The following is a 12,987-nucleotide window of genomic DNA, read 5'->3' on the forward strand; positions in this document are numbered from 1 at the left end:
GTATACTATTCTTGCCTCACATTTATTAAATCGAGTTAAAATGCTCTTTAATGATTATTAATCAGAATCACGTCATGGAAAACTAGCTTTTTTAATTAATAGTTATTATGCTAATAAATGATGTTTATAAAATTTAATATAATTAATATAATTAATATAATTTAATAATTGATTGTGATATGATGATTTCTGAATTAAAAAGTAATTTAATCTAAAAAAAAAAAAATTATTATGTTAATAACTTACAGTATTTTCTTTATTCTTTTATAAAGTAAGTTACTTACCATTTACTCCTAGTGCTTTTAATCTTTCTTTGGCTTTTTTATCATCTTTTAATGCAGCTCGTTTATACCAAAGTTTTGCCATTTCTAAATTTTGAGCATAACCTAAATTTCCATTATAATATCCTTCTCCTATTTGAAATTGTGCGCTTCCGCTGCCATTTTCAGCAGCTATTCGTAAATATTTAACAGATTCTTCTTTAGAATTGGTTTGAATTTTTGATTTTATATCTTTATCAAGTAAAGCAAATGCATAACGATATTGAGCATCAGTAATACCATCATCAGCAGCCTCTTTATATAATGCTAAAGCAGCTAATTTGTCTTTTTGATTGAATAAACCCCCCCATAAATAGAAAGCCTTCCAATATTTTCCAAGACTATTTTGATTTTCTGCTTGTTCATTAAAACATTTCCATGCTTTTTCATGATTTTTTTCCTTATATGCTTTTACACCTTCACTAATTGGAATCAACGGCTCAAAATCAACATCAATATTACTAAAATCAACATCATCGGGGATTTCGTCACCCTTATCATTTAGTGAATTGGAAGGTATATCAAAATTCGCAATTTCTTGAGGTTCAAGGCCTGGCGAACAACCAGGTTTAACATACTTCTTAGATAAATCATCTAATTGAATCAATAACTTCGTAATGCTTATACGAATATTAGGATCTTGATTCCAGGCTTCAATAAAAAAAAAGTCAAGATACTATTCAGTTCTTAAAATAAAATAATTATTTTTTATATGAATAGTGATTTACCTTCTTTAATTATTTCTTCAAATCCTTTTTGGATTTTAGCATCAGATGAATCAGGTAAAGCAAGACTATTTTCAAATTGAATTTTTTCTCTTTCACCACTGATCACATGATCTAAAATATCTTCAAGTTCCATATCTTCATAGGGTTTTCTTTCAAAAGTTAATTCCCATAAGAGCATTCCAAAGCTACAAACAAATATATAATATTTTTAGATAATATTTATGGTGTATAAAATTAAAAATTAAATGTTTCTAAATATACCTAAAAATTTCACATTTATGATCATAGCGGTATTTAGGATCTATTAATTTTTCAGGAGCAAGCCAACGACCATCTTCAATTCGACCAGCCATTGATGTGCTCGTATGATCTTTTCCACGAGAAAAATAAAAGTTTGTCAATTTTGCTACGTTTCTTTCTGTTACCTTTTTTTTTTAAAAAAAATAAATTTTGATTTCATCGATTGTTATGTATGCAAATTTAGAAAGAAAAGAATGATCATACCATTACATTACTGCATTTCAAATCATGATGATAAATATTTAATGCGTTTAAATAGGCGACACCTCGACAAATATCAAGTGCATAAGATAACTATAAAATGCAGAAAATACAAAAAATATAGCGTGACATAAAATTTTAAGACGATAAAATTTAAGAAAAATAGTGAGAAGATATTAACAAACCTTTAGTTTCAAAGGAATTAAAGGAATTTTGTTTTCTTTGTATAGTTCCCTTAAACTTCCAAGCTCGGCCCATTCTAAAACCATAACTGTAGCACCATCAATAATTGAAAGCCCGTAAAATTGAATAATATTTGGTGATTGAGTAGCTTTTATACAAATAGCCAAAAACCGTTGCGTAATTTTATAATCAGGAGAATCTTCTTCAGGAATATTAATAGCTCTACAAGCTACTTCAATAGCATTCATATACATTCTTCTTTTTGTTCTTCCCCGAAACCCACGCGTATCACTCTGTCTTCCTACTACTGGTTCGGTTAATTTATTACTATCTATTCTTTTCGTCTCATTAATTTCAGACTTTGATATCATTGATTTTATATTTTGAACTTCTTCATAAATGAGGGACATTTTGATACTATTCTCTTCGATATTATCACCAATTTTTTCGAGAAACTGATTTTTTTAAAAAAAAAATTTATCAAATTAAATTAATTAACCATATGTAAAATTATTATAAAATAAAAATTAGAAAATAAAAAGAAAAGAAATACGACCTCATTCATTTCACTTAAATCAGCTTTCAAACTTTCACTATCAATTTGTCTTTGTTGATCATTGGCAATAGCCATAGTAAAATTTAAATCTTTCATAGCATTATCGTAATCATCCATAAGTAAATTAAACTTTTCTGAAACACTTCTAGCTTTAAAATAAACTTTAAATCCTTGTAATTGTGAAACTTTTTCAGCGAAAGTTTTAATTTTACCTAAAATTACAACGAATCTATTAAATGCATGATACCATACTTGACTTTTAAAATTTTTTTCATTTTCTTTTCTTCTACGAATTAATTGATCGATTGCGATTTCTGATAATCTTGCTCTATCTAATAGTGAATTACAAATCCTTTTATTATATTGTGAAGTTTGATATATATTTATTATTTCTACAATTGCAGTGGCAGCTAATCCAATTAATGGTATAAACGGTGTTATAGCCTCGCCTGCTTGAGCTGTTATCTGAAGTGCTTCTTTTGCGAAAGCTAAATTTGACGATTTTATTTCATTTAACCCTTTTGTAACTTCTATCGCACCTTCTATAGCATCTGTTACTGTCATATTTGTTTAATAATATTAAAATTAGATAATTTGGGATTATTTATAAGAAATTTCAAAATATCAAGAATGAGTAAATGCCAAGATTGATTTTATGTTTTACAACCAAAAATAACGCAATAAATCTAAATTTGGTTATGATTGCAATAATGATGATTTTTTAGATTAAAATTTTTTGTTTGTTATTTTTTGACTTTATGACTAATTAATTCCATTGCTGAATTCTTTCAAAGCTTTTCTCTAATTTAATAAAGTTCAAAAGAATTTTCTAAAAGAAGTATGACAAATATTGTTATAAGGTAATTCAATATTCAGAATTCTCGGCGTAAATTTGAAATTTGAAATTATTGAAAATATTGATATAGTAATTATGTAATACGATCAGCTATTGTACAATAAGTACAGTAAGTACATTAATGATACCAATAAAAAATACATATTGCTAAAAACTTTTAGAGTAATATATAATTAAAATTAGATAATTATTAAATTGAAAATATTTGTTATTGATTATTTTACTTGTCAAAAAATTTATATTTTATCATAATTATATTAGTAAATTTAATTATACAAAATAAATTTATATTTAAACTTAATTATAGTAAATTGTATTTGTATGATTTTTATTTTATTTTAGTTTACTTTATAGCATTAATTAGGGTTTTTTTATTGATAAATAAATATTTTATTTTATTTATTATTTTAAAATTCACTATAAAAATATTTATTTTTTTTATTTTCCTATTTATATTCATTAATTCTATTTTTTAGCAATTAGTCTTCTTTATTATTACATTTGTTTTTTGCTTAATAATTAATTATTTTATTTTAAATACTTTAATAATATAAATTTTATATAATAAATATAAGTATTAAAAATCAAATAAAAAATTATATTATAAATAATTGCTTTTTTTTTAAAAAAAAAAAGGTAAGCTGTTATATGAAAAAGATAATAATTTGCAAAGTATAATAACAAAAATATCAGTAATGTTTAATAAATATTACAGCAAATATTTCCAAATATAATATTTAAATCAAGTAAACTTTATTAATTAAATTGTTCAGTTCCTACAAAATACTAGTTAGTAAAGAAATTTATTAATTAATATTATCAGTTTAATTTAAATTACAAATATTGTAAAAAAGAGAAAAAATAATATAAAATAAGCAATTAATTAAATATAAATTCTAATTAGATTCTAAACTTTCATTTTTTTTATTTTTATAGATATGGTTTTGTCATATTATAATATCGCTTATTTATATACATTTAACTTATACAAATAAGAAAATAAAAAATATATAAGGACTAAAAAATAAGCATTATAAGACATTAAAGAAAAAGTCAACTATATCATTATTAAAAACAATAATACAACTAAAATTTCTAGATAACAGTCAAGATTTACCTAAAAATTTGATTAAATGACTACTACAATGGAAAGAAAAGTCATTTCATTTATTTCATTTGCATTCCTATTTTTTTTGTCTTTACTAGTAGTAATATTATACTTTTTTCTTTTCTAATTTGCATCTCATTTCTAGGCTTCCAATTAATATCTGCATATTACTATATATATTTCTTTTTTTATTAAAAAGAATAATGAAGATAAAACAAATAGATCATTAAACTATATATAATGAAGTCTATATATTTTTCTTTCAAAATTGCAATCTAACAAAATAATTCAATTAGATAAAAATCTATAAATTTTTCTTTCTAACTAAATAGCCCTATAAAATATTATCAATAGGAAATGATAGATTCTAAACTTTCATAATTAAGAATATGAACAGATTCTAATTTAATTTCAAATTATATAGAACAATATTATGAAATATAATAATTTTTAAAGTATTTGAGCAATTAGAATTTTTTAAACTTTTTAAAGCAGCATGTTTATTGCTCTTTTCATTTGTTTAAAATATGGAATAAAACATTTATTTTTGAATAAATATTACAGTATAAAAGAATAAAATAGAATAAAAAATTTATAAAACATACATTATTGTACAATATTACAATAAAATAAGTTAAATCTCATTCCCAATCCACATTTTCGTCATCAAAATCTTCAGGGATGACGAATTTATTAATATCCTTTTCTGAAAGAGATAAAATCCTACTAGTATGATAAGTCTGATTTGTCGGCTTATTAGCTTTTCGAGATCCTGAATAAGTTTTCTTTTCATTATCATATGCAATACTTAATTCTTCAGTTTCAAGAATTTGTCTATATTGATATTTAATTACATCAAGGATTTCTTCAATAGTTGGCCTCTTCGAAGGATCTCCGTTCCAGCATCGCTTAATAAGGCTTTGAATTTCATTTGGAATCTCGGATAACATTGGTGGTCTCAAGCCAGAGATAATGTTAGAAATAGTCGAAAGATCGTGGGGAATATCATTAAATGGTGGAAATCCACCAAAAATCTCCCACATCAACATACCAACACTATATATATCACTTGCTTTTGTATATTTCTGAAGTAGGAATAATTCAGGAGCCATGTATGGAACAATTCCATACAATTTTCTTACATTATCATCGTCTACTGGACCGCATAATCCCAAGTCAGCAATTAAACATCTATTTGTATATAAAAGGATGTTCCCACTATGCAAATCGTAGTGAACCAAGTCTTGAGCATGAATATCTGATAAAGCAAAACAAATTCGCCAAATGGCGAACACTTTTTCTTTCAAACTCATTGTTTCATGATTCTTTTCTAAATAACTTCGTAAATTTCCTTCGCCAAAATAATTCATAACTATAGCGTAATTGCCATCTTGAGGAAATTTTGTAATGCCATATGCATTAACAATATCACCAGATCTAACATTGACAAGTGCTTTAGCCTATATAAAAAAAAAATAGAAATAAAATATATCGTTTATATCCTAAATATAAAAACACTGAACGTATAAAACATGATATATACCTCATCAAAAAACTCTTTAGTGGGTTGTTTTGAATTGTTTAAAGATTTAAGTACAACCTTATGAGAACCCTGATAAATAAATTCTTGTTTGCTTTCATTCCAATCTAGTATTGCTCCCCGTTTCCACTTTGCAGTATATATTTTAGCAAATCCACCATCTGCTAAGTATTCTACATCTTCAAATTGATCGAACGAAATCCATTCTATAATATGTAAAGGAAGCGCTGATTTTGACTGGCATTCACGAATGAACTCATCAATAGCTTCGCTTCCAGACGCCCAAGTTCCAAGGAGACTTTTTAAATATTGAATGATGCAATTTTCGCAGTAACGCGTAGAATATCTCGTTAACTTGCAATGAATACATTCAAACGGTTCGCCCCTTTTAAACAATTCTTTTTCTCTTTCAATATTCCTGGAAACTCTATCTCGCAAAAGTTCTTTTTCTGGCCGTGAAAGCACAGTATTTTCAGATAACACTTTATTGAAAATTTCTATGGTTTCTTTATAGTTCGATGAATGTAACTCAGAATAGTAAATAAGCTCAAAGTAAATTTTTGATATTAACTCTTTGTCATTTGAATTTTTCTTAAAAAAAGAAGAAAAAAAAGAAATTATATATTCAACGAACGAAAGCACATCCATTTTTTTTTTTGATCCTAGTGATGATATACGAGCACCTACCTACCGCACTAACTTTTCAAGGTAATTAAACTTTACTTATTTCAAACAACCATCTGGTTTGCCGATCATTTAATTTGTATTAATAAATCCTAATTTAGCTATACGCGTAAAAAAAGAAATCATATCTTCCATACTTGGAACTTTCTTTATATGTACTTGTTCAGAAATTATGGAATTTGAATGATAAATGATAATATTTTGACTATAATTTAGATTCTTACTGGAATAAAATTCATAGTAATATCTGATTTTTAATACAAAATGGAATTGGTGTCAAATTGTGCAGAGATATTTTGTTAATAATACATCAAAATAGACAAGTGGTCATGAAGTTATTGATAATTCAGTAATTAAAGAGTTTCAATTTAAAGCAAAAAATGAATTTGAATTTATAGAATAGATTCATTTTTAATAAATTTAATAATAATATTAAAGAATAAAGATGAAATTGGTATGGGTAAATTTAGTACAGTTTATTTTACTATGTAAAAAAATAGACCTTTAATAAATTGGAAATTTTGAAAGAATTAATAGAATTGGGTAATAAAGTTTTTATAAACTTTTGGTTATTCAAATAATATTAAAAAAATTTTACATGAATTAAAGACTTATATAAAATATATTACAATATATTCAAATAATTTTTTTGCTATATTTAAATATTATAGTTTAAGACTTCATTTCAAAATAAAATTTAAGTAAATATTTACAAAAAGATTTTTAACTTTTAAATAGAATGAAAATAAATTAAGATTACCTGCAAAATATCTAGTAAATTAAAAGTAGTTTATAATTTTCATATTGAAAATATTTTAGATCTTATAATTTTTTTATTTTATAATTATATTTAAATTCAAATTTCTAAATTATTTTTGTAATATTTAAATATTTATTATTATTTTTTCATTTATAATATTTGCAAAATTTTTAAATTATTATAAAATGAATATATTAAATATAAAAAAAACTATATAATTTTCAAGTAAAATTATTAGATATTCAATAATTATAAAAAAATAATACAATTATTTTATTAAAATGAATTCTGTTAATAATAGCAATTTAAAATAATTTAATTCTAAATTTGCACTTTTTATATAAAAATAAACTAATTTACATATTATTTTTATTATTAATCTGCACTTTATATAGTTACATTTCTATATAATTAATTTAATTTAATTGAAAAATAAATAATAAAAAAAGTAATTTTAAAAAAATTTTATATGCTGAATTTTATAATTTAAAAAAATTAATATAATAAGATAAATAGTTACATTTTAGATAACTTATTTCTTATAAAAGGCTGTAGAATGTAATCTAAGTTGATAAATAATATATATCAGAAAAAGCTATAAATCAAATGAAATGCTAATATATATTAATTTAAATATATATAGTATAATATCTAATTATAAATGTAAATAAGTAATATTTATTTAATAAATTCTTTCAATTACAGATTATCAGATAATTTGTCTTAACTGATAGTTGACCCATATTAAATCAATAATAAATTATAATAAACAATGTGACCCATCTAAAATATAAATGACATAGTATAACTAATTCTATTAATGTTTTTGTATACGTACGAATGAAATTATACGTAACGTTTAATTATTAAACAAAGAAATTTATAAGAATTTAAGATATAAAGCCGTAGGAAACACAAATACACAATTTATTAATCTAAAAAGAAAATAGTTATTAATAATTTAATTATTTTCTTTTCTTTTTTATAAAAAAGTTACTTACCATCTACTCCTAGTGTCTTTAATCTTTCTTTGGCCTTTTTATCATTTTGTAATGCAGCTCGTTTATACCAAAGTTTTGCCATTTCTAAATTTTGAGTATAATTTAATCGACCTTTTGAATAATTTTCTCCTACTTGAAATTGTGCACTCACACTACCATTTTCAGCAGCCATTTGTAAATATTTAACAGCTTCTTCTTTAGAATTAGGTTTAATTTTTGATTTTAAATTTCTATCAAGTAAGGAACATGCATAACGGTATTGAGCATCTGTAACACCATTATCAGCAGCTTCTTTGTATAATTCTAAAGCAGCTATTTTATCTATTTTTTGATCGAAAAATCCTTCCCATAAGTAATAGGCCTTCCAATATTTTCCAAGACTATTTTGATTTTCCGCTTGTTCATTAAAACATTTCCATGCTTTTTCATAATCTTTTTCTTTATGAGCTTTTATACCTTCACTAATTGGAATTATCGGTTCGAATATTTCGTCAATATCAATCGAATCAAAATCAATATCATCGGGGATTTCGTCACTCTTATCATTTAGTGGATTTATAGGTATATTAATATCTGCAATTTCTTGAGGTTGAAGGCCTGGAGAACAACCAGGTTTGACAGACTTCTTAGTCAAATCATCTAATTGAATCAATAATTTCGTAATGCTTATACGAATATCAGGATCTTGATTCCAAGCTTTAATAAAAAAAATCAAGATATTGCTCAGTTCATTAAAAGAAATATTTATTTTTTATACAAATAAAGATTTACCTTCTCTAATAATCTCTTCAAATCCTTTTTGGATTTTAGCGTCAGGTGAATTAGGTGAAGCAAGACCTATCTGTTCAAATTGAATCTTTTCTCTTCCGCCATTAATTACATAATTTGAAATTTTTTCAAGATCCATGTTTTCATAGGGTTTTCTTTCAAAAGTTAATTCCCATAAGAGCATTCCAAAGCTACGAACGAATATAAAATATTTTTAATTAAATTAATAATAATGTATCAACGCGTAAAATTAAATGTTTCTAAATATACCTAAAAATTTCACATTTATGATCATAACGGTATTTATTGTCTTTTAATTTTTCAGGAGCAAGCCAACGACCGTTCTCAATTCGATTAAAAACTGATGTTGTCCTTCCATCTTTATCACGCGAAAGATAAAAGTTTGTTAGTTTCGCTACATGTTTTTCTGTTACCTTTTTAAGAAAAAAAATTAATTTTAGTTAATTTCATCGATTACTATGTACCATCTAGTATGAGCGACATACCATCACATTACTGCACTTCAAGTCATGGTGATAAATATTTAATGCGTTTAAATAAGCGATACCACGACAAATATCAAGTGCATAAGATAACTATAAAATATAAAAAAATACAATAAATACAGCATGCCGTAACTTTTAAGATGACAAAATCGAAAAGATATTAACGAACCTTTAGTTTCAAAGGAATTTTGTTTTCTTTGTATAGTTCCCTTAGACTCCCAAGCTCAGCCCATTCTAAAACCATAACTGTAGAACCATCAATAATTGAAAGCCCGTAAAATTGAATAATATTTGGGGATTGAGTAGCTTTTATACAAATAGCCAAAAAACGTTGTGTCATTTTAGAATCTTTTTCAGGAATATTAATAGTTCTACAAGCTACTTCGATAGCATTCATATAAATTCTTTTTTTTGTTTTTCCCCTACTAGAACCACGCGTATCACTCTGTCTTCCTACTACTGGTTCGGTTAATTTATTACTATCTATTCTTTTCGTCTCATTAATTTCAGACTTTGATATCATTGACTTTATATTTTGAACTTCTTCATAAATGAGGGACATTTTGACACTATTCTCTTCATTATTATTCTCAATTTTTTCGAGAAACTGTATTTTTTTTTAAAAAAAAAATAATAAGTTATCAAATTAATTTATTAGTTATATATTATTAAAATAGAAATAAAAAAAAAGAGAAAATGCGAAACCTCTTTCATCTCGCCTATATCAGCATTCAAACTTTCATTATCAATTTGTTTTTGTTGTTCATTAACGATAGCGATAGTGAAATTTAAATCTTTCATAGCATTATCATATTCATTCATAAGCGTATTAAATTTTTCCGAAACTTTTTTAGCTTTAAAGTAAACTTTAAATCCTTGTAATTGTGAAACTTTTTCAGCAAAAGTTTTCATTTTATCTAAAATAAAAACAAATCTATCAAACGCATTATACCATATTTGACTTTTAAAATTTTTTTCATTTTCTTTTCTTCTACGAATCAATTGATCAATTGCGATTTCTGATAACCTTGCTCTATCTAATAATGAATTACAAATCCTTTTATTATATTGTGAGGTTTGATATATTTTAACAATTTCTACAATTGTAGTAGAAGCTAATCCAATTAATGGTATAAATGGTGTTATAGCTTCACCCGCTTGAACTGTTATTTGGAGTGCTTCTTTTGCAAAAGTCAAATTTGATGATTTTATATCATTTAAACCTTTTGTAACTTCTATAGTACCTTTTATAGCATCTGCTACCATTTTTTTGTTTAATAATAAAATTTAATTGTGAAAAACTTTGATAATTTGATAATTTAATTAAATGTAAAAAAGATAATAATTTGATAATTTAATTAAATGTAAAAAAAATAAGGATTATTTATAAGGAATTTCAAATATCAAGATGAATGCGTAATAACAAGATGATACTTCAATTATTCTTTATATATACTTTTGATTACAACTAAAAAAAAATGCAATAATCCAATTTTGGATATGATTAAAAAAACACCGTAATAATATCAAATTTGATTGATTGAATTTAATATTTTTTTTTTGTTTTGTATGTTAAAATATAAATACAATAAATTTCAAAGAGCAGTGAGACAAATAAATAAAAGTACGAATATGATATGATATTCACGATATTCATGATATTAAAAATTCTCTGGTGGTGTAAAAATGATCAGTACTATATAGTATATTCATGGCGGGGGAGAAAACTTTTAAGAATTAACTATTAAATCTATTAACCCTAATTGTAAATGCTCTTGGGGGGTTTTTTTTTATCTTTTTTAATGTATGCTTTAAAAATTACGCGTTTTTTTGCTGTATTGTGATATGCAGTGATCGTTGACTCATGCGAAACAATTACTGTAATACATAATACGACAGTACTTCCCGAAATTTCAATTGAAATTTCGTAGCCAATAATTGTCATTTGTGTTAAACAAAATACTATTTTTAATTCAAAAGTAATGTTATATTTACTTGAGAACCAGTCGGTTTTTTTTACTGCGTAATTCAACATATTAATAATAAATATTGTATAAGCGACTTTTATTTATATAAAATTGGAACCGATTTGTCAAACCATGCTTAGTTTCTTTTTTTATTTTGCAATTACAATTCTGATATCTAAAAACATTTAGAAACCCTGCTCCCCTTACCTAATCCCAAGGTAGAAATATATTAGTTAATTATTATGTATTTTGACGATCGTCATTTCCATATTTTTTAAATTAAAAGAAACCATCAAAATGGAAACAAATTAAAATTAGAAATTATGTCACATGTACAGTAGTTTCATTTATGGTAAATATTTAAACTTCAAGTCACACGATTAAAAAAGTTCAACTGAAAGTTTATGATATTAATTACAAAATAAATAAACACATATAGGTCCTGAGTCCTGACAACATATGGTCTTCTTACGGATATCGATTCCGCATATAACTTCACAGCTATTCCGTAACCGCAATTACCGTATATTGCCCCCCGGGTATCTTGCAAATTGACCTTGTACCAATGCACACACCATATTGCGGAACCGTATGCATAGTATTTCCTTCCTTCACCTAAAAAGTTCCGTTTTCTATTGATTTTGTTATTAAAGAATCTAATTTTACGCAGATATTATACATAAATATTTTTCTGGTTATTATACAAGCTTTTAAATACATTCTATTCATAATAAAAATTCGAATTACAGATATGAATATACGGTAGTATATTTCGACGGCATCTATAAAACTACAGTCCTACACGCTTATAAAGATATCTAACGGTATAAATTTATTTAAATATACTTATATAAGATGAGATAAAGTATTTAATTTTAAAAGATTAATATTTATCTATAAATACTATTAAAAAATGGGATAAATCTTCTTGCCCTTTCTCAATTGAGAGATTATTAGGATACTGACTTGCAATTTCATTATAAAGTATTCTCAAAATTTAATATAATTGGTTAACTAGTACTCAGGTTCTCTCCAAAAGCATAATATTTATTTAATAGTTCCTTGATCGTGTTCTCAAGTTATTTTTCAGTCTAATTGCAATAAATAGTTCATGCATTTATCTGTCTGCGTAGTATTTCAGTTCGGTTCGCGTGATTTATTCATGAGATTCTCTTATAAATAAAAAAGAAAGTTCCAGATAGTAGACGTTTGGTCACAAGTCCACATTTTAGTTTGAAGTGTAACGAAGGACTATATAATTATACGTAAGGAGTCCGAATGTCAATCAAGCATGTGACTATGCACAATAACAATAATTTCCGTTGTCTAGTGTTTAAAAGACATTATAGCCAAACTTGATTGTAATCTTTCTATCCTAATGAAAGCTAATTTTAGTGTTTTTTTTTGTTATTGTTCAATTTGTCAAACAATACCAAAAATATTAACAAATACATATCCTAAAATTAGATTATAATTTACTAGTATAAGGATACGCAGATCTCTACTTTT

At 24.7% G+C, this 12,987-nt stretch overlaps 3 protein-coding genes across 3 annotated transcripts; all 3 read right to left on the reverse strand.

Annotated features, from left to right (window-relative positions):
* Positions 1-94: 94 nt before the first annotated feature.
* Positions 95-3,158, reverse strand: OCT59_019548 (uncharacterized protein). The gene is made up of 7 exons (XM_025308402.2): positions 2,289-3,158; positions 1,735-2,187; positions 1,553-1,642; positions 1,310-1,473; positions 1,049-1,233; positions 285-971; positions 95-211 (listed from the first exon to the last, which is right to left on the reverse strand). The coding sequence occupies exons 1-7, from the start codon at positions 2,850-2,852 to the stop codon at positions 207-209; spliced, it is 2,148 nt and encodes a 715-aa protein (XP_025188794.2). The 5' UTR covers positions 2,853-3,158; the 3' UTR covers positions 95-206.
* Positions 3,159-4,893: 1,735 nt separating this feature from the next.
* On the reverse strand, positions 4,894-6,440 carry OCT59_019549 (uncharacterized protein; the record flags this gene model as incomplete). The annotated part of the gene is made up of 3 exons (XM_066143606.1): positions 4,894-5,160; positions 5,491-5,712; positions 5,796-6,440. The coding sequence occupies 3 exons, from the start codon at positions 6,438-6,440 to the stop codon at positions 4,894-4,896; spliced, it is 1,134 nt and encodes a 377-aa protein (XP_066005341.1).
* Positions 6,441-8,166: 1,726 nt separating this feature from the next.
* OCT59_019550 (uncharacterized protein) lies at positions 8,167-10,777 on the reverse strand (the record flags this gene model as incomplete). Its single annotated transcript, XM_066143607.1, has 7 exons — positions 8,167-8,171; positions 8,238-8,933; positions 9,009-9,196; positions 9,276-9,439; positions 9,512-9,601; positions 9,681-10,118; positions 10,217-10,777. 7 exons carry the CDS (start codon positions 10,775-10,777, stop codon positions 8,167-8,169), a joined length of 2,142 nt encoding a protein of 713 aa, XP_066005342.1.
* Between the last annotated feature and the right edge of the window lie 2,210 nt (positions 10,778-12,987).

Source organism: Rhizophagus irregularis, chromosome 29 (genome assembly GCF_026210795.1).
Source record: "Rhizophagus irregularis chromosome 29, complete sequence".
NCBI classification, from domain to species: domain Eukaryota; kingdom Fungi; phylum Glomeromycota; class Glomeromycetes; order Glomerales; family Glomeraceae; genus Rhizophagus; species Rhizophagus irregularis.

Bases quoted from the DNA above. Each gene is read 5' to 3' on its own strand.
- OCT59_019548 (XM_025308402.2), bottom strand. From the start codon at position 2,852: ATGACAGTAACAGATGCTATAGAAGGTGCGATAGAAGTTACAAAAGGG. The intron at 1,474-1,552 runs GTATGATCATTC...TAAAAAAAAAAG, and splicing joins TGAAATGCAGTAATGTAATG to GTAACAGAAAGAAACGTAGC. The intron at 972-1,048 runs GTAAATCACTAT...TTTTTATTGAAG, and splicing joins TGAAGAAATAATTAAAGAAG to CCTGGAATCAAGATCCTAAT.